The 25744-nt window shown below is 43.2% G+C and overlaps 1 protein-coding gene across 1 annotated transcript in view; it reads left to right on the forward strand.

Annotated features, from left to right (window-relative positions):
• The window catches only part of POLR3B (RNA polymerase III subunit B), a gene marked incomplete at its 5' end in the record, with an annotated part of 54690 nt that overhangs the window by 14171 nt on the left and 14775 nt on the right, over nt 1-25744 (forward strand). Inside the window, 9 exon segments of the mRNA XM_078774491.1 lie at nt 470-544; nt 754-852; nt 1579-1706; nt 7674-7883; nt 8034-8192; nt 10379-10496; nt 10655-10797; nt 10971-11074; nt 17266-17432. Of these exon segments, the coding sequence (XP_078630617.1) occupies nt 470-544; nt 754-852; nt 1579-1706; nt 7674-7883; nt 8034-8192; nt 10379-10496; nt 10655-10797; nt 10971-11074; nt 17266-17432 (1203 nt within the window).

Below are 25744 nucleotides of genomic sequence, written 5' to 3' on the forward strand. Positions count from 1 at the left end.
TGGGTAATTATCCTTTGGCAACAAAGCAATTGCTTGGACTTGTAATCACTCACTCCCCTCACCTCTTCAATTGAGAATAATTTGCCTCTTCAACGAATTAATTTGGTATAGATGGCACAGTAAGCTGGCAAGATAGCTCAGAGATGAGCGCCCTCGTTTGAATGTCCGCCCAGCAATAAAAGATGGATGATTAGGTACTTGTCAACCAGCACTGGCCATTGGTGGATGTTTGAGGCGACACATTGTCTTTTGCAAAGAGTAGGTGAGTTATTGCCAGTGCCCTGAATAAATTTCAAATCTCTGGCCTGAATAGCTGCTGTGAAGGCAACGGAAAACCACCCAACATAACCATTGTTAAGAGATTGCTAATGCAGTGGTGACACTCTATCAAGAGTATGGTGCATTGATGATGATTATGATACATTGCAGATATGCGTCATCTCTACATTATGGTTTTCATTTCTTGTAGGCCATACATTATTGTGACAAATGGAAAACCAGCTGTGAATAATAAGCACATGGAAGAACTGAACCAAGGCTGCCGGTAGTGTGTGTGTGTGTGTGTGTGTGTGTGTGTATATGTTTGTGTGTGTGTTGTCATTTGGTGCTGTGGATGTGCAATGCTTTGGAGCTATTTATGACTGGCAGAAAGGATCATTTGCTAACGGCATCAGCAGTTATTTGCTCCATACATTTATTTTTATATTTTTTGTCAGTTCATTATGAATTTCTAAATCTCTGTTGCTCTGGCAGGACGTTTGAGGATTTCCTGCATGAGGGATTGGTTGAGTACCTGGATGTGAATGAGGAGAATGATTGCAACGTCGCCCTCTATGAACAGCTCATCGATGGGTAAAATGCATGTGCAAACGTTTTTTCCTTTTAAACAAATGAACAGAAAAACCCAAATTTTAACACAGACTGAGCTCGTAGAACAGCAAGTGTTGTTGAAACAATCAAGTAATAACAGTTATGTAACTCGCAACACAGATTAATGATTTGGTGGGAGTGAATGGAATTTGCGGCACAGCAGCTCTCGGGGTGGAAAGCTCCAGATGTACAAATCACCCACCTTCGGTTCGGTCAAACAGGGCCTGTCCTGTAAATTTTACAGTATGGATCGACAAATTTAGATTGCTACAGAATTGTACAACACAGCCTTTTCTTAAATATCCTGTTCACATCTCCGAGGCCTTTCATCGTGCAGCAAATATCATGCTGTTCGATGAAGCCCGTTAGCTTTATTCATGCTTAAAGCAATGTTTTCTCAATATTTAAAGCAAATTTGTGGGTCCATATCAGACATAATCCCAACTAGGGTCCTAAAAAAGATAACAATAAGAAGAAAGATGATCGTTTTAAGTCCATTTTCCCCCGCTAAAGCAGGGGTTAGCCTTGTGGGCCCCATGACAATCATGGTTGCCTGTTTTAAGGCAATGTTTTTAAAGATAACAGCGCTTTTAGCATCTCCGTTAAGTTGGTACTGGTCACAGTATACTATCCAATTCAACTTATCAATGGACAAACTTTGACTGCAAGAGAGCTCTGTCCCATCTTGTATTTCCATGTTGACCACAGGTCGACGACACACTTGGAGATTGAGCCGTTCACCCTGTTGGGCGTGTGCGCTGGACTTGTTCCTTATCCGCATCACAACCAGTCTCCCCGAAATACCTATCAGTGTGCTATGGGAAAACAGGCGATGGGTATGTGCTCCTCAATTCCTCCCTTGGTTGGAAACCAGGTGCTCATTCTTGATTGCTGTGGTTACTCGGTCATGACTTTCTAGCTGCTAATTGACAGCCCACCAATCTCGGATGAACCATGAGGCGTTTTCAGGGATTTTATTATTGCCTTGTACTTAGCTCTATGACAGGTAATGTTGATGTAAGCTTTGAGGATTGATCTTGTTGAAGATGGCAGGATACTTTTATCTCTTTTTATTTTATTTTTGCCCTTGCCAGAGGAGAGGATATTGCATTTGGGTTTGTTTGTCTTTGTTTTTTCCACACTTTGTTTGTTTTTATCCCACTATTAATTAGCAATTGGTGACTGGCTTTGACACCAATACAATTTTTTATTATGGAAACTTAAGCATCAAAAGGCTATATATATATATATATATATATATATATATATATATATATATATATATATATATATATATATATATATATATATATATTAGGGTGGTGCTCAAAAAAAAATTTTTTAAATATTTACTGGGACATGGCTTTATGTTGTTCCTTTTGTTCCAAAATGAAAAGACACCAAATATGAAAGCAATCTGATTTTATTAGGGGTGCCACATCAGCCTTCAAACTAAAGGTGTCTACAAAACTTTTCTATATATGGATCGAAAGCAAAACCAGAAGTTTGTTTTATGAAAATCCACCCTCCACTCACTTTCTTTGTATTCTAGCAAACACAAGTTACAATAGCTGCACAAATAGCACTATATTGCTATGAAAACTCAAATTCAATGATAACAATCCAAATGTTCAGTTCATAAAATGAAGACACCATATCACATAATATTAAAAAACCCAAATATAATGAGAAATGTAACTCCTATTTCTGGGCCTGTTTCACCACTGTTGCCTTCTTGGCATCGGGGTACATCTTCCTGTGAGCAGCAACAACTTGGAGCAGAGCTTGCTTTTGCTCTTCATCCTTTGTAAGGAGCTTATTGTAGTCTTGTATCAATGCGACACCCCTTTCTGCCCTGTCGTTCACCACGACTAAGCCACTGGCGGCTTTCTTTGCTTCCTGAAAGCTGGTTTCTTGCTCCCATGAACCAGGATCCTTATCCATCCAATCAGTTGGGGTCCATAGGATGCTGAAGAAATGCTTGGTGTGTTTTGTTATGAGGCCAGCGATTGACAGGGCGGTTCCTCGTTTGATAGCTGGTCTCTTTGGAGAGGGGTTTTCACCGTCATTTTTCAATGCTTCAATCATATTGATCTTGCTTTCTTTGTCAATTCTGGTGTCAAAGAATGCAAATGCCACTAGTACTGGGCTCATGTACCACGTGTGGCGGCCAAGTGCCTTCAAGGCTGCCTGAGCCATCTTCTGATTGATTTGTTCAAACTTTTCCAACTTCTTGAAGAGGTTAATGTCATTCAGGGGAGCCTCAATCGCTTGTGGAGCCCGAAACCAAGCCTGTACATACACAAGGCAGACAAAAATGTTGAAGGCTCGGAGTTCTCTCGCCTCTCGAAGTGTCAAGTGGAACTCTGACCGAAACATGAACACCTGTAGTGAATTTAGTGCTTTTGCCATCCATCTGGCTCTGTGCATTGCTCCTGGAGCCATGATCCGGATTCCACGAGGTGGGATTCCTCCCATGTAGATGACAGTCAGTTCTAGGAGTTCACGATAATCATCTCGTGGCTGCTGATCTTTCAAACACACAAGAACGTTTTTGCTTCCAACACAGTGTCTACAGATCCCATTGAAGCCTTCCTCTCTGAGAATTGATCGTGAAGAAACTTCCTGTCCTCGGGGTTGGTGATTATGGCTTCCGAATCTGCATGCCTAAGATCAAACGTCTTCTCCAAGGAGGCCTTGAAGGATGCTTCCTTTTTCTCTTGGGTCGCACCACCCCGCTTTGCACCTTTTTGGAGGCTCCTCCATTCTTCATATAGCCTCTCCAAACGATGGATGCAGTGCTGCTTCGTCGTTGTAGGTCGGTGAGCTTTTTCCCAGAACTTCACAACCTCTTCAATGGTGAGGGTTGCACTCTCCCGGGCAGTGCGATTCTCCTTCTTCAGGTGATGGAAAAACAGGACAAGAGATTGATGCACAGTCGGGAGCTTGGCACCTTTGATGGCATCTCCAGAAGTGGACCCAATGAGATACACATTATCCTGAGCCCGAGTTTTCAATGAAACACTGGTACTAGCACATGCCATATCTGAAAAATAAGCAAGAATGTGGGTAAAATCCTGTTAATTCTTACTCCACAGGGTCACTCTCTACAAAAGAGCCACAGTCAATAAGTTAGGCCTACATATTACACACTAAAAAAGCGTACCCCTGACCCCAGGAACCTGTACAAAACATGCATGAAAATTGCCCAGATAGTGATCATAGGAAGTCTCAAAACTGTATGTATAATATATTGTATATATATAATGTATAATGTGTATTTATGTATATTTATTATTTAATGTATATTTACTATATATTTATTTTTAATATTATATTTAATGTATATATATAATTATGTATTTATTTTGTGTATATACAGCCCAAAAAATGGGAATTCCTATTTTTGCATGGGGGAAAATTCATCACTGATGTGGCACCCCTAAATATTATTGGATTCCATTCAAATTTGAGGTGGTTTCCTTTGACACCAAAAGGAACAAAAATAGACCATGTCCCGGAGAAAATCTGCATTTTGCTTTTTTGAACCCCACCCTTTATATATATATATACAGTGGAACCTCGACTTACGAGTGCCCCAACTTACGAGTTTTTCGAGATACGAGCCGTCACTCTGGCAGTTTATTGCTTTGAGATGCGAGCCGAGATCCGAGTTACGAGCTTTCGTCACGTGGTTATCTTGCCGTGCACGTACAGTATCTCTGTCGTAGTATAGCGCTGCATTTTAGTTTTCGCATTTCGGTTATTTTGAGTTTCCGCCGCCAGGTGGGCTCCGGTCACGTGGTTATCTTGACGTGCATGTACAGTATCTCTGTCGTATAGCGCTAATGATATATAGCGCCGCCGATAATGATATGATAATTTATGATAATCTATGCAGCACGACGTGGTCCTCACGTCACACAAGGCGCCTTTGCCGGCGCAAAACGGCTCTCTCAGGGTCAAACTCGGTATCGTTTTGAGCGCACGGTTCAGACCTTCAGGAAAAAGTTTATTTTGTAAAAATCGAGCCACGCGTTCAAAAGATATGACCGGTTTTGTTCGCCGGCACGTCGGCGCTCGAATCGAATCGAGTTAAAACGAACACTGCCGTTGTCGGGTCCGTCTGAGACAACCACCGGGCCTAGAACGCTGGGACCGGTCTCGTTGGATAGGCCTGGATCAGATCTCGAAACGCTGGAAGCTGCACCTCTCTGTGATAATCTTGTGGACCATGACAAGAGATCGTGCGACACGTGGTTATCATGCCGTGCAAGTACAGTATCTCTGCCGTCAACTTGTTCAGAGTGCCGGCGATAGCTCGCCTTCTCTTTGTGGAAAACACGGTGAGATCCTTAACATCCAACAACTAATGGGACGCAAACGGGGCGCCCAGTTTAGCGGTACACCCATTGATGAATCACCCTGCCTGTGATTCACCCATGACAGGTTATAGCTGGGTCGGGATTCAAACCCAGGCTGGACAGTTTAGACTTTAGAGTCAAGTGTGCGTACCTCCAGTCCAGGCCATCCTGCCAACTTGTATGCTGCATACAGGTGAAATATAAAGCGCGAGATATTTTTATATATACTGTATATTTAAAAAAAAATTGGTGTGGTTTTTGGCGGGCTGGAACGGATTAATAGCATTTCAATGCATTTCAATGGGGAAATTTGATTTGAGATACGAGCAATTTGAGTTACGAGCTCGGTCACGGAACGGATTAAACTCGTAAGTCAAGGTTCCACTGTATATATATATATATATATATATATATATATATATATATATATATATATATATATATATATATATACACATATATATATATATATATATATATATATATATATATATATATATATATATATATATATATATATATATATATATATATACATACATACATACATACATACATACATACATACATACATACATACATACATACATACATACATACATACATACATACATACATACATACATACATACATACATACATACATACATACATACACACACACACACACAACTGTGAGAAATAGTAGAAACTCTACAGTACGAGCAGGGCGTCTCATTTGCATTGAATAAATAATCGGGAGATTAAATCAGACGCGGACGTAGCTTCAGGACTAAGTCTAAGAGGAGACTTGCATACACGTACATGCACATATATATTTACGCTCACATCCGGGGTCTGCCTAGCAGGCACGTAAGACATCGGCCATTATAAAGCTTGCAGTGTTAAGTGTGGAAAATTTCTGAGGAGATTCCGTTGGCTCAATAGCGCAGTGGGCTGTCACCGCGTAAGTAATGGAGGTCCCTATTTCAAGTCCCGGGTTGAGTCAGAATTTTCCACACGAGCCGCACGCAGTAATTTCATTCCTGTTTATTAAAAAAAAAAAAAAATATATATAGATATATAATATGTCGAACAAACGGTTTCGAATCGAGCATTTTGCCACCATTATAACATTTAAATTACGTCAGATGTGGCAAGAAATGTGAATTGTTGCTCCCAGCTTGCCAGCTTGATGGCAGAAGACGCCATTTGCATTTTTCACGCTCCATCCCAACCCCGTTTAGAATCCCGTGAGGGCACAGACAACTTGCTAGTAATGATAATGGTACATAATAATGGTAATGATGTTTGTAATGATAATGGTACATGCTAATAATTGCACGTGAGTAAATCTATTACATACTAATAACGTATTGATTTCATATAATTACGTCTATTATAAATTACATTACACACCAGCATGCAAACGCCACACAAAATAATCTCAGCGAGGGTCTGCAACCTGGTTTCTCTTTCTAGTATTTTTCCCCTCGCAGGAGGAGAGGGGATTGCATTTGGGTTTGTCTGTCTGTCTGTCTGTTTGTCTGTCTGTTTGTCTGTGTGCAGTACTACGTCTACACCGTTGCACATAGAATCGCCAAACTTTACACACATATTCTTGCCCTGGAATAGACTGTGCCCAATTTTTAACTCTCTTGGCCCAGGGCCTCCATTATGACATCATAATTCGACAAGTACAAAATTTCATCCAATTAAGATGCAATTTCTTGAGCGCCATGTCGGCATAAACTGGTGGAGAAAAAAATAATAATGATGACTTCATCGGTCATGTGGTTCGGCCGCCATCTTGGAAAAACCGAAAAAATTTACACCTCTATATCTCAAAAAGTGCTGAATAGAAAAAATTGAGACATTGCTCATTATAAATGACTCTCCACGGGGAATAAAATATGTTAATGATGATGTCATAGGTGCCTCCATTATGACGTCATAATTCGACAAGTACAAAACTTCATCCGATCAAGATGAAATTTCTTGAGCGTTATCTCGGGATAAATTGGTGGAGAGAAAAATGGCGCCATATTGGTTTTTAACACAAAAACCTTGAAAACCACTGAAAACACATCCTGGCGAGGGTCTGCAATCTCCGATTGCTCTTTCTTGTTTTCCCCTTTATTTATTATCATTCTTTTTAAAAATTCCTCGTTATCTGCCATCAGTTTCTTCAGTTTGTTGTTGCAACTATCTTTGGGCCTTTTTTTTCATTTTCCATGGTATTATAACCCCCCTGACTTTCCTATTCCATTTATGTCACCACTTTCCTTGCCCCCCTAAATCTTACTTTTTCTTCCTTGTCCTGTTCTCCTGACCCTTGCCATCAAAAAAAATGATGCACGACGATACCACATGTCAAACCTCAACATTCCCTTATTCTCACGTTATCAATCATATTGTACCATATTGTAACCCTACAATTGGTATCCATCTTCTTTGCAGGGACTATTGGCTACAACCAGCGCAACCGTATTGACACTCTCATGTACCTCTTGGCCTATCCTCAACGTCCCATGGTCCAAACAAAGACCATTGAGATCATCTCTTTTGAGAAACTTCCAGCAGGCCAAAATGCTACTGTTGCGGTTATGAGCTTCAGTGGCTATGATATTGAGGATGCCCTCATCTTGAACAAAGCCTCTGTAGACCGTGGTAAGCTGAAGAGGACAACCTAGTGGTGGGTCATTCATTATCGGGTTGTAATAACCAGATTCACTGTTTGGCCAATGCACATCCTGCAGAATATAATGTTTTACCAATTCCCCCGTGTCCCCCTTTCCTCGTCATCGATGTTTCCTGCAGGATATGGACGCTGTTTGGTGTACAGAAATGCCAAATGCATATTGAAGCGGTATACCAATCTAACCTTTGACCGTGTCATGGGCCCCAAGTTGGATGCAACCACGCTGGAGCCAATCTGGCACCACAGCGTGCTCGATAGCGAAGGGATCTGCTGTGCAGGTGCGGGCATGGATAATGAGGGTATTTGTGATGTCAGATGTAGAGATGGCGGGGTTAGGAATCGGATGCCTATTTCTGTTCTATCTCCTCTTGGTAGCATGTGAAAACTTGATAATCTTGAATTTTCCCCAAATATCAGCATGACATGAAACCTGTTGCATAGTTTCTTCAGTGTGTTTCTGGTGTTCATTTTCTGGGCTTTTAAATTTGGTATCAAACAATCATGTGCAAGTGCTGTTACCAAAATCCTTATCGCTTAAATAAACTAAATGTCACACACCATTTTTTTATTTTTTCACTTGTCAAAAACACATACATAAGGTAACAACAAGAATACATGATTTAAGTGCTGTATATTAGGGGTAAGGACAGGGCTAAGTGGGGTGTGGGCCTATTGAGGAATAGCACAGAAGATTTGGTGGATGATGAGGGTGAGACGGCAGGATTATTAAATAGTAGTTTTGCCTCTACATTTACACAGGAACAATCAGGGGAATTCCGAAAGCGGAGAATATCTATCACAGGGATGAGCAAGTGCTTTTGGAAAAGATCCAAGTAGGAGTAGAGGAAGTGAAGAAACCGCTAGAAAAACTAAGGCATGATAAACCTCCAGGACCAAATGATATGCATCCTAGAGCAAAGCGGGAGGTGACGGAGCAGATAAGCGTGGTATTGGTGGATGTCTTTAATAGCTTACTGTGGTCAGGACAAGAGACAGGACTTCATACATTGGAAAGGTGATCGTGAGGGGATCTGGTTGAGATGTTTATGATAATGAAGGGTGTGGGCAAGATATGTGCAGTGGAGTTTTCAGCAGAGTGGACAGGGTTCGGATCAGATGGTAAAGATGAGTTACTGTAGTTTTAAGGTTAATACATGGAATGGTCTTGCCAGAAAGGTAGTAGCATTGGAGATGGTGGATAAGATTAAATGGAAATTAGATGTACTAGCAACGGTACCCACCCTACGGGCAGGGCTTCAATTGGGAAGCTCAAATGAAAAGGCAAAATATCAGAAATTGAAGGTTTTTTTTATTTTAAACGATTCATATAAACATCCGTTGAATCATATCACACGCAAATCATCAAAATCTAAACAGTACATGGCGCCCATTTTGGAAAAAGATTGAATTCTGCAAAACGGAAGCGGCCGCTACATGTCTCTTTTTCAGTCGCACGTTTATGTGTGAAGATTGTGCGCTGAATCTGTAACACGGAAGCGGCCGCTACACCTGTTTCTCAGTCACTTTGCACATGCTGCCGTGTTACTTCGGAGCCGCACGTTTATATAGGAAGAGTTCGTCAGGAGTCTATCTACTCTCTCCTGGTACGTAGAATTTCAACAGAAGCCACATCACTGTTCATATCAGTAAATATTATTCCCTCGTGTTTGGAAAAACTGGAAAATTGGAAAAACAATATAGCCTATTTTACTCCAGGGGGTCCTCGGATTACCCACCCAAAATATCGTTGCGATCGGTTCAGCCGTTTTTGCGGTACCTTCTAACGGACAGACGGACGGACATTTGGTGAATTATTGTAAGATACCTGGATGCATATGTAGCTTGTGTGCGGATGCGTGTTGCGTGATGAAACTGGGGTTGGTGAAGCACAAGCATGATTTGATTGGTGCAGCACCAAGTGGCCTCGTCCGCCTCCTCCTCCCCCTCCAAAGTTCCTTGCGCATCCTTCTGTAAGATGACGTTTAAGTTTCTAAAGCAAGTCTAAATATTTTGGAAGAAAACGTTTCAGTCACGATATGTATTTCACCAGATTTACTTTTTATGGGTAGTATGTTTGGTTTCAAATTCTTATCCTACTCTTTAACTTGCTACTGAAATGTTTTTCATGGATCGAGTGTCTATAAGTGTCGGCAAATACAATGTGAACTTGTCTTTTAGTTTTTATCCTTGCAAATGTGATATTTATGAACTGTCAATGCATCTTGTACCAATATGAGAAGTTTGAAAAATTTATGATACTTAGCACTTCAGTATATCAGAGTTCGCACGGATGGAGCCTTGACATCATGCATCTTCATGGGAAAATACATTAGTCCAGATTTGGAATTGTATGCTATCCACACCTGATATTTGATGAACGGTGCATGTGTTTGTGTTTCCTGTACGCTTGCTTGTGCTTTTGTTGGTGGATGGGAATTTTGTCCTTTTGCCATTTGGGTGGCAGGTGATTGTGTACAAAACAAGCAGATTCTGGTGAACAAGTCGATGCCAACTGTGACACAGACGCCTCTCCAGGGCGCCGGGCAGCCTCAGCAAGTTCAGTACAAAGACGTTCCGGTTGTGTAAGTTTATACAACATTCGCTGCTGAAAAACTTTTTGGATTGTCTGACCTTTCTTTTGCCACATGTCGCATCTCCGGCCTTTGTTGCTAGTGGCTAAGTCCAAGCCCTACCAAGGATTGTGGATTTTGCATACCTTGTGCATTTGCACCAATTTTAGATACAAGGGTGCTGTGGATTCCTACATCGAGAAGGTGATGATCTCGTCCAACAACGAAGATGCCTTTCTTATTAAAATTTTACTGCGACAGACTCGTCGACCTGAGATCGGAGACAAGTTCAGCAGCCGACACGGCCAGAAAGGTGACAAACTAGTCGATGTTGATCCCCATTTATCCTCCACTTTTTTCACGGAAGCTCATTTTCTTGGTATTTTGTTCATTTTTTTATTATGGGACTTTGTTGCACAATGAATTAATATGTATTCTTTGTGGCCAACTGGGTACGCTTCTCCCCCTCCAACCCTCATCCCCAAGGTGTGTGTGGCCTCATTGTGCCCCAGCATGATATGCCATTTTCTGACATGGGAATCTGCCCTGATATAATCATGAACCCACATGGATTTCCTTCACGAATGACTGTGAGTTTCCACACTGGATAGAAAAGTCAAAACAAAAAGTCTGCTGTTGACCTCTATTTTGTTTGCGCAATATGTTTCCGAATCCAAAACTAATGTTTATTAGGATGGGATTATTTTGAACCACAAACTGAAATGCTGTTGAATTGAAATACAAGGAAAATGACTCCAGTGCATTTTAGAAGTTTTACATTCTTCCACTCACGTGCCTGAAAGCAAGACTTTCGACCTTCTTCTCAACTGTCATTATGTTTCAGGGTTGTCTGTCCGTCCAGCTATCCGTCTGTCTGTGCATCCATGATAGGTTTTTGTTTCCGCAATAACTTGAGAATGGCTGAAGGGATTTAAATCAAACTTGAATAATGTAAGTACGACGATGTAAAGATTAACTGATTCGATTTTGGGGTCATGAAGTCAAAGGTCAGTGGTCATGTTAGGTAAAACTCATGTTACCATGATAACTTAATGGCTGAAGGTAACTAAGTCAATCTTGATACAAGTATGTTTAATGATGCAAAGAGAACTGATTAGATAATGGAGTCAAGAGGTCAAATGTCAGAGGTCCCATGTGGTAAAAAATCCGTTACAGGGCTAACTTGTGAACTTGTGATGGGATTTTGACCAAACTTGGTGGAAGTTTATATTATTGTGCAAAGATGAACGGATTACATTTCGGCATCAAGAGGTCAAAGGTCAGAGTCTAATAGGTTTTTGCTACTGCAATAACCTAAGAGTGGCTGAAGGGAACTAAGTCAAACTTGGTACAGTCGTGGCCAAAAATATTGGCACCCTTGCACTTTTTTCAAATAATGCACCATTTCTTCCAGAAAATTGTTGAAATAAAAAAATATTTTGGTGTCCACATTTGTATTTCTTTGGTTTGCAGTGGAACAAAACAAAAAAGCTGAAAAAACTACTAAATCTTAGCTTATTCTACACAGAAATCCTAAAATGGCCCGGACAATATTATTGGCACCTTTAGAAGTTGTTATAAATAAAATTAGATTTCAAGCAGGTGATTCTCCTTTACTTTGGAATTGAACTCACCTGTGGTGAGTTGCAGGTGCCTGCAATATAAAAATCACTCACAATATAAAACAATATACTCACAATCGGATTATACTCACAATATAATCACAATATAAAAATCAACCAGTTTGAATAGAGAAAAGGAGTCTTTCTGCTGTTTTGTGTCGATGTGTGTACCACAATGAGCATGGAGAAAAAGAACACCAGAGAATTGTCTGATGAGGTCAGACACAAGATTGTAGTCAAGCATGGACAATCTCAAGGCTACAAGTCCATCTCCAGAGACCTTGATGTTCCTGTGTCCACCGTACGCAATGTTATCAGGAGGTTTAAGGCCCATGGCACTGTAGCCATCCTCCCTGGACGTGGCCGCAAGAGAAAACTTGATCGAAGATTGCAGCGAAGGATTGTTTGAATGGTGGAGAAATCACCTCAACCAACTGCCGAACAGATTCCATCTGACCTTCAGACACAAGGTACGACCGTTTCAACTCGCACTATCCGTCGCCAACTTGATGAAAGGATACCCATGGGGACCACTATGCTGCTGAGGGAGAGACATGAAGAAAGCCTGACTGGAGTTTACCAAAACACACCCGAACAAGCCAAAATCCTTCTGTGAGAATGTCCTGTGGACAGATGACACCAAATTTGAGCTTTTCAGTAAAGCACATCATCTCGATGTTTACAGAACACAAAATGAAGCCTTCAAAGAAAATAACACCTTCCGTACAGTCAAACATGGAGGAGGTTCAGTGATGTTTTGGGGTTTCTGTGCTGCCTCTGGCACTGGGTGCCTTGAATGTGTGCATGGCATCATGAAATCACGAGATTACCAAGGCATTTTGGAGCGCAATGTTCAACCCAGTGTGAGAAAACTGGGTCTCCCTCAAAGGTCATGGGTCTTGCAGGAGGACAAATACCCCAAACACACTTCAAAAAGCACCCAGGAATGGTTCAAGACAAAACGCTGGACTGTTCTGAAATGGCCAGCAACGAGTCCAGATCTAAATCCCATTGAACACCTGTGGGGAGATCTGAAAACAGCAGTTGGGAGAAGGCACCCTTCAAATCTGGGAGAACTGGAGCAGTTTACACAAGAATAGTGGGCCGAACTGCCAGTAGAGACGTGCAGGAAGCTTTCATGATTATAGGAAGCGCTTGACTGCAGTTATTTTGTCCATAGGCTGTGCGACCAAATGTTTATTCTGGGGTATCAATAATTTTGTCAATTCCATTTCTTTTATTTTCTGATTTAAAATGATATATTAGGTTCTGTAATATTAACAGTGAAATAAAGAATGGGACAGTGAAATAAAGGGGGAACGGCTAGCTTGGCAAGCGATAGCAGGCTTTTTACTTTTATTTTTACCTCAATGAGGGCTGTATATATAGTCTGTGCTTGGAGCCTTCAAGTTCAACATAAAGTTTTTTTATGAAAAATAATGCAGATGTATAACAATCCACCAATGCAAGTTCAGAAATGAATGCAGATCCTTTACTTTGCGATACAAACGCAATTCCCGCCATTTCCACTCACGATCGCGGCCTCCACAGTGACCGCGCCTCTTCTTCCTCCTACAACTTCGTCACTTCTTTCACTCAAAATGCACGAAATTCTGCCGCATGAAATTATGTAGAGGCCTCGTCGGGGGGGATATAAGGTAGATAAGGAAGGCATTGTAACAGAAGAATCAAAATAAAAGTGGAAGAACATAAGGAAATGGGAGCTATTCTGGACCCACAGCCAAACCCGACAAACCATTGCAATACACCCCGAACGTCTAGCAGGCGCGGTTTTTTTAAACCATTGATATTAAAATAAAACGTAGCCTAAAACCACCGGGATTTTATGCTGATTCCGAATCTGTGTCTAAAACTTTTCTCCGATGTGTAGTTCTTGAGTTATAAGCGGACATCCAGACAGACACACACACAGACACTCCTCCTTTATATATAGAGATGAGGTAAAGACGAACTGGTTAGATTTTGGGGTCTTGAGGTCAAAGGTCAGAGGTCATGTTAGGTAAATATCCTGTTGCCACGATAACTTGTGAACCAGTGATGATATTCTGACCAAATTTTGTACACTTATGTAGAATGATGTAAAGATGACCTGATTCGATTTTGGGTCAATAAGTCAAAGGTCAAAGTCTGTAATATGTCCATAACTTGAGAATGGCTGAAGTGATCTAATTCAATCTTGTGTTACGTGGTCCTCCCGGTGACTACCTGGTCTCGGTGACCCCCGGACCGTGAGAGGAACTCCGCCAGAAAGATCTATGATTTATACGCTTTCGTAACGCAATCAATATGAAAGACACAACAATTCAAGTCAATAAGAAACCCCACACCAAGGATCCGGATTCATCAATAATATATTCCCCAATCAATCAACAACCATCAACAACCATCAACAATCAATCACCAATATTACTAAGATGGCCATCTCATATATGTCCGCCCTTTCCCCACTCACGACCCCTCAATGGTCACTGTCCCTCACAATGTCTCTGGGCCCCTCCAGACCAAGGTGAAGGTCGACTTCTCCGCCCACGGGCGGTTGAACGGACCCCTGGCTGACGTGCTCCAAACGTGCACGTCACGTACCGGGAACAACTGCTGCAGCGCACACCTCCTTGCAAAGCAAAGCGGGCAAAGCAAAGCGCGCGAGGCCCAAGGTGCGACCCGTACACGCCCTCGGAGGCGTCGAGGCGAACAGTGCCGGACGCTTGGTTCCTTCCAGGAAGCCCCGGCAATCTGACACGTAACAGGCAATCACCCCGCAGGTAACTCCTCTCGCCAGGCGGGCGTTTCAAACTCAGCGTTCTCAACGCTAATCAATATCGACACCGCTCGCGTCGGAGCTGGGCGAGGAAGAAGAAGATCGCTGCTTCTCCCGGACCTTGTGTGTTTTCTTCTTCCGTTTCCGGTCTCCTTTTCCCCAGAAGGGCTCCTGACCCTTTAATCACAACCTTTAATCGAATAAACATTAATAAGCAATGACCTGAATAGTAATTCACATAAATTCACATTAATCCATAACACTTGGCACAGTTATGTATAATATTGTAAAGATTAACTGATTAGATTTTGGGTCAAGAAGTCATAGGTCAAAGTCTGTAATATGTCTATAACTTGAGAACAGCTGAAGTTATCTAATTCAAACTTGGTACAGTTATGTATAATGATGTAAAGATTAACGCATGAGACTTTTGGGTCAAAGGTCAAAGTCTGTAATATGTCTATAACTTGAGAATGGCTGAAGTGATCTAATTCAAACTTGGTACAGGTATGTATAATATTGTAAAGATTAACTGATTAAATTTTGGGGTCAAAGATCAAAATCTGTAATTGGTCTATAACTTGAGAATGGCTGAAGTGATCTAATTCAAACTTGGTACAGGTATGTATAATATGGTAAAGATTAACTGTTTAAATTTTGGGGTCAAATATCAAAGTCTGTAATAGGTCTATAAATTGAGAACGGCTGAAGTGATCTCATTCAAACTTGGTACAGGTATGTATAATATTGTAAAGATTAACTCATTAGACTTTGGGGTCAAAGGTCAAAATCTGTAATATGTCTATAACTTGAGAATGGCTGAAGTGATCTAATTCAAACTTGGTACAGATGTGTATAATGATGTATAGATTCACTGATTCGATTTTGGGCTCCTGAGGTCAAAGATCAGAGGCCATGTCAGGTAAAAATGTGATAACTTGTGAACAGCTGAAGGGATTTAAATTAAAACTTGGTACAAGTATTAAAATGATGAAAAATTATGTACACATGAACTGATTAAATTTTGGGCTGAAGAGGTCAAAGGTCAGAGGTCATTTCAGGTAAAAAATGTGATAACTTGAGAAGAGCTGAATGGATTTAAAGCAAACTTGGTACAAGGATTAAAATGATGTAAAAATGTGGGCGGAGGCATATCTGTCGACGTTGTAATGTCGAAGAGTGTCGTTCTAGTTAATACAAAATTGAAGCACATGGAATAGCGAGGTGACACCACTAAAGACTTTGTCGTCACAGTTGGCTGAAACAAACAAGGGAATAAACCAATGAGGGAGGGAGGGAGGGGAGATGGGAGGTGGGAACCTGTGAAAGCTCCTTCTTAGGAGTTTTGGATTAATTTGCATTAATGGTGGTAGAAAGCATCGAGGGTAGGGATGTGATATGATGGTGTACGCGTTTAAATCGTCGTCTAGAGACAGTTACACATGTGGAGGATAGAGGAACAGAGTAGAGTTGGGTGGAAAGGCTCGACTTTGGGAGTTCAACCAGGAGAGGGGGATCTCTTTAAATGCATGAAAATGTAACGTTTTTGGTGAGAAGTATAATTGAAACACCTGACCCCTTTTGATCTCTTCCCTGTATTTTGGCTTGTTGCATGAGATTCAGATCATTGGATCAGTTTTTGTTTTGTGTTTGTTTTATTACTGTTGTATCCACCTCACAACTATTGAACCAATGACAAAGCAGCACTTTCTGTAATAGTGTTGATAAACAGGGTGTTTCCTGCTTTTGTTCCACAGTTAATGAGGTTTCTGAAATGTAGCTGGAAATAGAACTGGCAAGCCGTCCTTTGTAGGATTATAATCCTACGTGGAAATGGGATGGTTTGCCAGCTCAACATTTGGGATGGAGTTCAGGTCACGTTAATACCCAATGAATAAGAAACCATTACGTCGATAAATTCCTTTCTCAAAGGAAATCTCCGCAAAGGCTTTTGGAACTCAGGCTGGCTTTTTTCATGCAAGGTTTACGCTCGTGGAAGAGCGAGGATGCAGAACAGATAAGGACACAAGGGGAAACATTAATACCAGGGTGACGGAAAATGACAGAAAAGGGATGCAAGTAACGATGAGGGGTAGAGGAGAACGCAATGGGTGGACAAGATGGATACACAAGCAAAATTTTGAGAGGGGTGGGGGTGGTTTAACAGGTGTAGACACGATCATGACAGTGGATGGTGGATGACCTGAGATGGTGGTAAACAGCTGTCTTGGAGACCCGGAGGGAAGAATGGGATCGAAGAGAGAGTGGAAGGCAGTTCCACATGTGGTAAAATAGAGGAATAAATGAGTGGAGGTGAGCAGTGGGTCTGGATTTAGGTAGTTTCACAAGGAAACGGTGGGTAATTGTTTGCTTTCTTTAGGTGGGTAAGCTGATCGAGCTGTTGGCTGGAAAGGCAGGTGTGTTGGATGGTCGTTTCCACTACGGCACAGCATTTGGTGGCAGCCGCGTGAAGGACGTCTGTGAGGACCTGATCCGCTCTGGCTACAACTACCAGGGGAAAGATTTTGTGACTTCTGGAATCACTGGGTAAAACAAATTGAATGATGCTCTGATATTTGTCTGTGGCTTCTACTATAAATGGATGGTTGGTATCTGTGTCTGTGTCTGTTTCTCTGTCTGGCTGTTTCTCTGTCTGGCTGTTTCTCTGTCTGGCTGTTTCTCTGTCTGGCTGTTTCTCTGTCTGGCTGTTTCTCTGTCTGGCTGTTTCTCAGTCTGGCTGTTTCTCTGGCTGGCTGTTTCTCTGTCTGGCTGTTTCTCTGTCTGGCTGTTTCTTTGTCTGGCTGTTTCTCAGTCTGGCTGTTTCTCTGCCTGGCTGTTTCTCTGGCTGGCTGTTTCTCTGTCTGGCTGTTTCTCTGTCTGGCTGTTTCTCTGTCTGGCTGTTTCTCAGTCTGGCTGTTTCTCTGTCTGGCTGTTTCTCTGTCTGGCTGTTTCTCTGTCTGGCTGTTTCTCAGTCTGGCTGTTTCTCTGCCTGGCTGTTTCTCTGTCTGGCTGTTTCTCTGCCTGGCTGTTTCTCTGTCTGGCTGTTTCTCTGCCTGGCTGTTTCTCTGCCTGGCTGTTTCTCTGCCTGGCTGTTTCTCTGCCTGGCTGTTTCTCTGCCTGGCTGTTTCTCTGTCTGGCTGTTTCTCTGTCTGGCTGTTTCTCTGCCTGGCTGTTTCTCTGCCTGGCTGTTTCTCTGTCTGGCTGTTTCTCTGTCTGGCTGTTTCTCTGTCTGGCTGTTTCTCTGCCTGGCTGTTTCTCTGCCTGGCTGTTTCTCTGCCTGGCTGTTTCTCTGCCTGGCTGTTTCTCTGTCTGGCTGTTTCTCTGTCTGGCTGTTTCTCTGTCTGGCTGTTTCTCTGCCTGGCTGTTTCTCTGCCTGGCTGTTTCTCTGTCTGGCTGTTTCTCTGCCTGGCTGTTTCTCTGCCTGGCTGTTTCTCTGCCTGGCTGTTTCTCTGCCTGGCTGTTTCTCTGTCTGGCTGTTTCTCTGTCTGGCTGTTTCTCTGTCTGGCTGTTTCTCTGTCTGGCTGTTTCTCTGCCTGGCTGTTTCTCTGCCTGGCTGTTTCTCTGTCTGGCTGTTTCTCTGCCTGGCTGTTTCTCTGCCTGGCTGTTTCTCTGCCTGGCTGTTTCTCTGCCTGGCTGTTTCTCTGCCTGGCTGTTTCTCTGCCTGGCTGTTTCTCTGTCTGGCTGTTTCTCTGTCTGGCTGTTTCTCTGCCTGGCTGTTTCTCTGCCTGGCTGTTTCTCTGTCTGGCTGTTTCTCAGTCTGGCTGTTTCTCTGCCTGGCTGTTTCTCTGTCTGGCTGTTTCTCTGCCTGGCTGTTTCTCTGTCTGGCTGTTTCTCTGCCTGGCTGTTTCTCTGCCTGGCTGTTTCTCTGCCTGGCTGTTTCTCTGCCTGGCTGTTTCTCTGCCTGGCTGTTTCTCTGCCTGGCTGTTTCTCTGTCTGGCTGTTTCTCTGTCTGGCTGTTTCTCTGCCTGGCTGTTTCTCTGCCTGGCTGTTTCTCTGCCTGGCTGTTTCTCTGCCTGGCTGTTTCTCTGCCTGGCTGTTTCTCTGTCTGGCTGTTTCTCTGTCTGGCTGTTTCTCTGCCTGGCTGTTTCTCTGCCTGGCTGTTTCTCTGTCTGGCTGTTTCTCTGTCTGGCTGTTTCTCTGCCTGGCTGTTTCTCTGTCTGGCTGTTTCTCTGCCTGGCTGTTTCTCTGTCTGGCTGTTTCTCTGCCTGGCTGTTTCTCTGCCTGGCTGTTTCTCTGTCTGGCTGTTTCTCTGTCTGGCTGTTTCTCTGTCTGGCTGTTTCTCTGGCTGGCTGTTTCTCTGCCTGGCTGTTTCTCTGCCTGGCTGTTTCTCTGCCTGGCTGTTTCTCTGCCTGGCTGTTTCTCTGTCTGGCTGTTTCTCTGTCTGGCTGTTTCTCTGTCTGGCTGTTTCTCTGCCTGGCTGTTTCTCTGCCTGGCTGTTTCTCTGCCTGGTTGTTTCTCTGTCTGGCTGTTTCTCTGTCTGGCTGTTTCTCTGTCTGGCTGTTTCTCTGCCTGGCTGTTTCTCTGCCTGGCTGTTTCTCTGTCTGGCTGTTTCTCTGTCTGGCTGTTTCTCTGTCTGGCTGTTTCTCTGTCTGGCTGTTTCTCTGCCTGGCTGTTTCTCTGGCTGGCTGTTTCTCTGGCTGGCTGTTTCTCTGGCTGGCTGTTTCTCTGTCTGGCTGTTTCTCTGTCTGGCTGTTTCTCTGCCTGGCTGTTTCTCTGGCTGGCTGTTTCTCTGGCTGGCTGTTTCTCTGCCTGGCTGTTTCTTTGCCTGGCTGTTTCTCTGGCTGGCTGTTTCTCTGCCTGGCTGTTTCTCTGCCTGGCTGTTTCTCTGCCTGGCTGTTTCTCTGCCTGGCTGTTTCTCTGCCTGGCTGTTTCTCTGCCTGGCTGTTTCTCTGCCTGGCTGTTTCTCTGCCTGGCTGTTTCTCTGCCTGGCTGTTTCTCTGCCTGGCTGTTTCTTTGCCTGGCTGTTTCTCTGGCTGGCTGTTTCTCTGCCTGGCTGTTTCTCTGCCTGGCTGTTTCTCTGCCTGGCTGTTTCTCTGCCTGGCTGTTTCTCTGGCTGGCTGTCTCTGTCTGTCTCTGTCTCTCTGTCTGTCTGTCTCTGTGTCTGTATGTCTATCTGTGACTGTGTCTCTGTTTCTGTCTGTCTGTGTCTCTGTGTCTGTCTGTGTCATACTTTTTTGTGTCTATTAATTACGTACGTCAATTAATTATGTACAATAGAAATGTACCTGTTAACCCTTTGGACAGCTGAGACCCCTTCGACCTTTGAAGAACCTTAAAGACCCAGAAGACCCCAAGGGCCCAAAAGACTCAGATAACCCGAAAGACCAAAAATACCCCAAAAGACCCAGATATCCCAAAATCCTCAAAGACCCAGATAGCCCAAAAGACCCAGAGGAGTCAAAAGACTCTGAAGACCCAAAAGACCATTCCCTGATGATCCAAAAGACCCCCAAATCTGGCAGGCAGGTATGCTACAAGGCGGTGAAGACCAATGAAACCTTGGTGCAACGGACCAATGGGCTCACTAGTTAAACATAAAAATTCTCAGAGCCGAGATTGAATCGAGACTTGTCTGCAGTCCTTGCAGTTCGGTTATTAGGTTGACAGGATGGCCTAGAGATATACACACTCACCTCAAAATTGGCTAAACTCTGTGCGAATCTCGGCCCAGCTATAAACTGTCATCCATGTGTTTCACAGTTGGGATGATTCAACAATATGTCCCTCAGATGGACGTTAACCTGGATGTCTCATGTGCCGTCCTTATTTGGTGGACATTAAAGGTCCAGTGCAATCGAAAAATGATTTGTATAATTATAATGGATTGTAAGTAATGGACCAAAAAGCGAATTTCATTTTTAGTTTTCATTATTTTTTTGAGGGGTTAGTTAAAAAAATTAAAACTGGCCAGCACCTCCCCTAAAAATACTGGACACAACCCTGCCAGGGATTGCGTAATCCATGTGACGCCATTCCAGGAGCGATTGCTTCAGTACCGCAATAGATAGACATGCTGTTCTGCATTGTAGATGTAAAGTTTCGGTGAACTGTGCTCATTAATGTCAGCATGACTCATTTCAGAATCGTTGACATCAGAAAGTGAATGTAAGGAAATGTTTTCTGATGTAGAATCTTGTGATGATTATGCTGTAGTAGGTGTTGTAAACCTTATTTAAGCCATACATGGATGAGCCCTGGATGGAAAATGGAGAGCATAGATGATGAAATACCGGGTGTTCGGGGAGACCATAACAATCGGGGAGACCCTGAAGAGAGACTCCGCAATAATAACTAATAAGTGTTATTAATTTAGAAACAATTCATCCGATCTAGAACGGTCGAGTAAATTAATATTTTGATTCAAGTTTTCTGTCATTCCTGTTGTTATGAAAAACCTAACGTGCTCATTTTAAAGCAAAGGCCGAGGGTATACGACTACCATTAGGCATCGCGTGAATCGACTTTGTGTGAGCTTTATGTAGACTGTTGTCGGGCTGTTATCAGTCAGCCTTGTGTGTGGTGTATTTCCCGCGACACACTAGTCAAGCCTATGGCGTGAGGCCTACTTGCCTTTTCCGGTGATTGCCGTGCTCCATTTCCAGCCTCTGGCATCCTGCCAAACTGAGTGGCTTTTAATGCGGCACTTAAATGTTTTTGGGTTGTCTGTCAGTTCGTTCATCCATCTGTGATAAATTTTTGGTGCCGCGATAACTTATGAATTAAACAGGTATTCAGGTATCTTTGTATTAAACAGGTCAAAGGTCATGTGCCCTTTGAAAATCATTTTGCAGACCATAACTTGAGATATAAGCATCTGATGCTGTCTATCTTCTACTTATCTGTCTTCTCTCTCTGTCTCTCTCCCTCCCCATCCCCCCCCCCCCCCCTCTCCCAACCTCTCTCTCTCTCTGTCTCTGTCTCTGTCTCTGTCTCTCTGTCTCTGTCTCTGTCTCTGTCTCTGCCTCTCTGCCTCTCTGTCTCTCTCCCTCCCCATCCCCCCCCCCCATCCCCCCCCCCCCCCTCTCTCTCTCTCTCTCTCTGTCTCTGTCTCTGTCTCTCTCTCTCTCTCTCTCTCTCTGTCTCTCTCTCTCTCTCTGTCTCTCTCTCTGTCTCTCTCTCTGTCTCTCTCTGTCTCTCTCTGTCTCTCCCTGTCTCTCTCTCTCTCTCTCTCTCTCTCCTTTGTTAAAGGGACTTTTCATTTCGATCAAATATAACAGTGGGTTGACATATAACCTGAGCAGAGGCTTATCCATATCCTCTGACCTATAGGGTGGGCACATAAGAGTGTGAAGGGAGAAAGTATACCAAACCACTCGACAAATTCTCAACATATATTGATTTAAAATGTTGTATGAATGCCGGTAACACGGCTGGTCACACCGATGCAAAATACCTCCAACACTTCTGGATATGTTGATCACGGAAAACAAAATGGAAACTGAGTAAGAAAGATGGCATGTGAGCTGAGTCAATGTGTGCGCCTTACACGTTCACATGGCTGTAAAATGCTTCCACGGATTCAATTCCCTGAGAGGGTGAAGGAAAGGAAAAGTGAGGCAATACCAACAAATGGGTGGAGGAAATGCGGATGGCTCGTACAGTGCCTTCAGATAGTATTCACACCCCTTCACTCCTGACACATTTTGCTGTTCAGACAGAGACATTTCAATTTAAAATGGATTAAATTTAAAAAAAATTGTCACCAATCTAAACAAAAGACCCCATAATGACAAAGTGAAAAGTTGTTTTGAGAATTTTTTTTTACCGATTTATTGAAACTTAAAGACAGAACTATCTCATTCATTGAAGTATTCAGCCCCCTGAGTCAATACTTTGTAGAAGCGCTTTTGGCAGTGATTCCACCTTCGAGTCTTCTTGGGTATGTCTATCAGCTTTTCACATCTGGATTTGGGGAGTTTCTCCCATTCTTCCTTGCAGATTTGCTCAAGCTCTGTCAAGTTGGATGGGGAGTGTCGGTGAAGAGCAATCTTCAAGTCTTTCCACAGATTCTCAGTGATTCATGTCTGGGCTTTACTTGGGCCAATGAAGGACTTTCATGTTCTTGTTCTGAAGCCAATCCAGTGTTTTGGCAGTATGTTTGTGATTATTGTCCAATTGGAACGTAAATCTTCGCCACAGTCTCTTACACTTTGAAGCAGGTTCTCCTCAAAGATTTGCTTGCATTTGGCTCCATTCATTGTACCCTCTCCTATCCTTACAAGTCTCTCAGTCCCTGCTGCTGAAAATCATCCCCATAGCATGATGCTGCCACCACCATACTTCACTGTAGGGATGGTGTTAGACCAGACGTAGCACTTTGCATTCAGGCCAAAGAGTTCAATTTTCGTTTTATCAGACCACAGAATATTTTTCCTCATGCTCTGGGCCTCTCACGTGCCTTTTTGCAAACTCCTGGCATGCTGACATGTGCCTTTTTCGGATTGGCTTTTGTTTGGCCACTCTCCCATAAAGCCAATATTTGTGAAGTGCTGCACAGACTGTTGTCCTTTCAGCAGGTTCTCCTATCTCAGCCAAGGGACTCTGTTCTGTTGCAGTGATCATTGGGTTATTTCTTGGTCACCTCCCTGACCAAGGTCCTTCTTGCCTGGTTGCTCGGTTTGGTCAGACGGCCAGCTCTAGGAAGAGTCTGGGTAGTTCCATATTCTTTCCATTTCTTGATTATGGAGCTCACTGTAGCAATTTAACCCCCCCCTGCACCCCCATCCCAAGGGTGTTTTCCCCACCAAAGGGTTGCGTACTGAGTTGTTGAGGTTTGATTATTCTCTCTTCAGTTTTCTATCAATGCAGCTCTTTTATTTAAGGCCTGGCCTCGATGAGGACGATATAGTCTGTGACTGGGGAGCCCTCAACATAAAAAAATCTAATATGAATGTTATTACAAAATAATATTGAAAATAATAATATCCCACCTCGCCAAGGGTTGTTTCCTCCTTGGGCAAACGCTGTGTTAATGTAAATCAATAGCTTATCATGCCATTTTCTTGGAAGCAAAGGCCCATCCCTACCAGAAGTAAAAAATATTATTCATTTTGGTTTATTGAAATAATACTCTGGACAAGGCAGTTCGAAGACTGAAATTTGTCAAGTTTACAATAATAAAAGTATTTCATAAAACTTACAAATATATATTATAATAATCATATAAAATTACATTCATCAAAATAAGTATAAGGAATAAACAAACATACATAATCGAACAACAATTAAAAATATAACAAATTCTACCAACAAAATAACCTAAAATAGCAGAAAACATAAGAAGATCAACAAACATATTGTTACGAATTTGGTAGAGCAATATGTAGAGCAGAGTAGATCTGAGTAGGTAACATGCTTCGAGATGTTGCGATAAGGAACACTTCCTGTAATAAGTCATGTGTAGGCGTTTGTCGGGTTAAGATGTATGATTGTGAATCTACCAGGAGATTCGTGTGTTAGTGTAGGGAATAATGAGTAGAGCCCTTGTTTGTCTCACCTGGTAGTCAAACCTTTGTCCATTATGGCACTGCAGACCACTTAAACATTAGTTAGGACCTTTAGTACAACACTAAATGACACCTTCCCCCCTGACATGACTTAGGAAGAAATCAGGCTAGAACACCGCTACAATTGGCTGCCACCATTTACACCTCTGAGAGGCCTACCCACCTCGCATAGCACGTGCTAAAACACAAGGACCACGGAGTAGGGGACGAGAGTTGGAGTGATAGTGGGCGTGCACAGGGGCGAGTCGGTGGAGGCTCTGATTGGCAGAGCAGTGCGCCAATGCTGACGTCACCGGCCAGAGATATTAACGGGGGCCGGACGCCATTTTAGTGAGTTAGTTGCTGAACGCCTTGTTGAGGAGAGTTCAGCACGCTGAGAGTGAAGAGATGAGATCAGAGCCCCGACCTGAGTTGAGCAGCAGGAGGAGTGAGGGAGTTGAGTGACATTCCTGGCGCAGTCCAGAGCAGCTGGGTTCGCAGAATTGGCAGTTGAGCCATAGGGAGTTGCTGAATGCCAGTTTGCCGAACGCCATTGGGCAGTCGAGTTGATATGAGGAGTTGTCTTCAGCAGCCCGGTCGAGTCGTTCAGAGATCCCGACCCGAGTTGGGCTGAGGTGTAGCCCGAGTGGAGCGGTGCTGGTGCTTTTGGAGCTTGGTGCACGGACCTCGTTGGCGGCGAGAGGATTGGAGCTTGGAGCGGGACCTCGTGGTATGCGGTCGGGCCGGGCAGGGCGGTGCTGGACAGCAGCGGAAGAAGACGACAAGACAAGCTAAGCCGAGCTCTGCGTGTACATTTCGCAAGACGTGTTTCTTTCTTTAATTCATCTCCCTCGTCTCGTGTTTGATATCTGTTGTGTGCGGGATCCCGATTTAGCTACCTTATTTTATTACCGGCACGTGTTTTTCCTGTCCTTGCCCTTTTCCTGAATAAACCCTTGCATTATTTTCTGTACATACTTGAACGCAGTTTACCACCTGATTGAATTGATAGTTAAGGCTGCGGGGACTTGCGCTGCTTCCCTCCCATTCCGCGCGCTTAGTGGTTTTAGATTTTGGAATCCGCCATTGAGCTTCCGCCTCGGAGTTAAAGCCTCGTGATCGGCATCCGCGATCGCCTGATATAAATTTCGGCGGTTGCACGACAATATTATGTATGTAATTTATTTTATGCATCTACAGTTCTACATAACAGAATTAAGCATTTCAATAAAAAAAGGAATTGTGGAATTATTGTATCTGAGTCTTACACCGAGGTTGGTCAAGATGTTGAGCATTCCTGAGTTGCATATTATATCGAGACACAGATTGTCAGGTAGGAGGAAGAATGTCACGGTGACGATCACATTTAAAAAG

Source organism: Myxine glutinosa, chromosome 3 (assembly GCF_964187855.1).
Source record: "Myxine glutinosa chromosome 3, kmMyxGlut1.1, whole genome shotgun sequence".
Lineage (NCBI taxonomy): Eukaryota > Metazoa > Chordata > Myxini > Myxiniformes > Myxinidae > Myxine > Myxine glutinosa.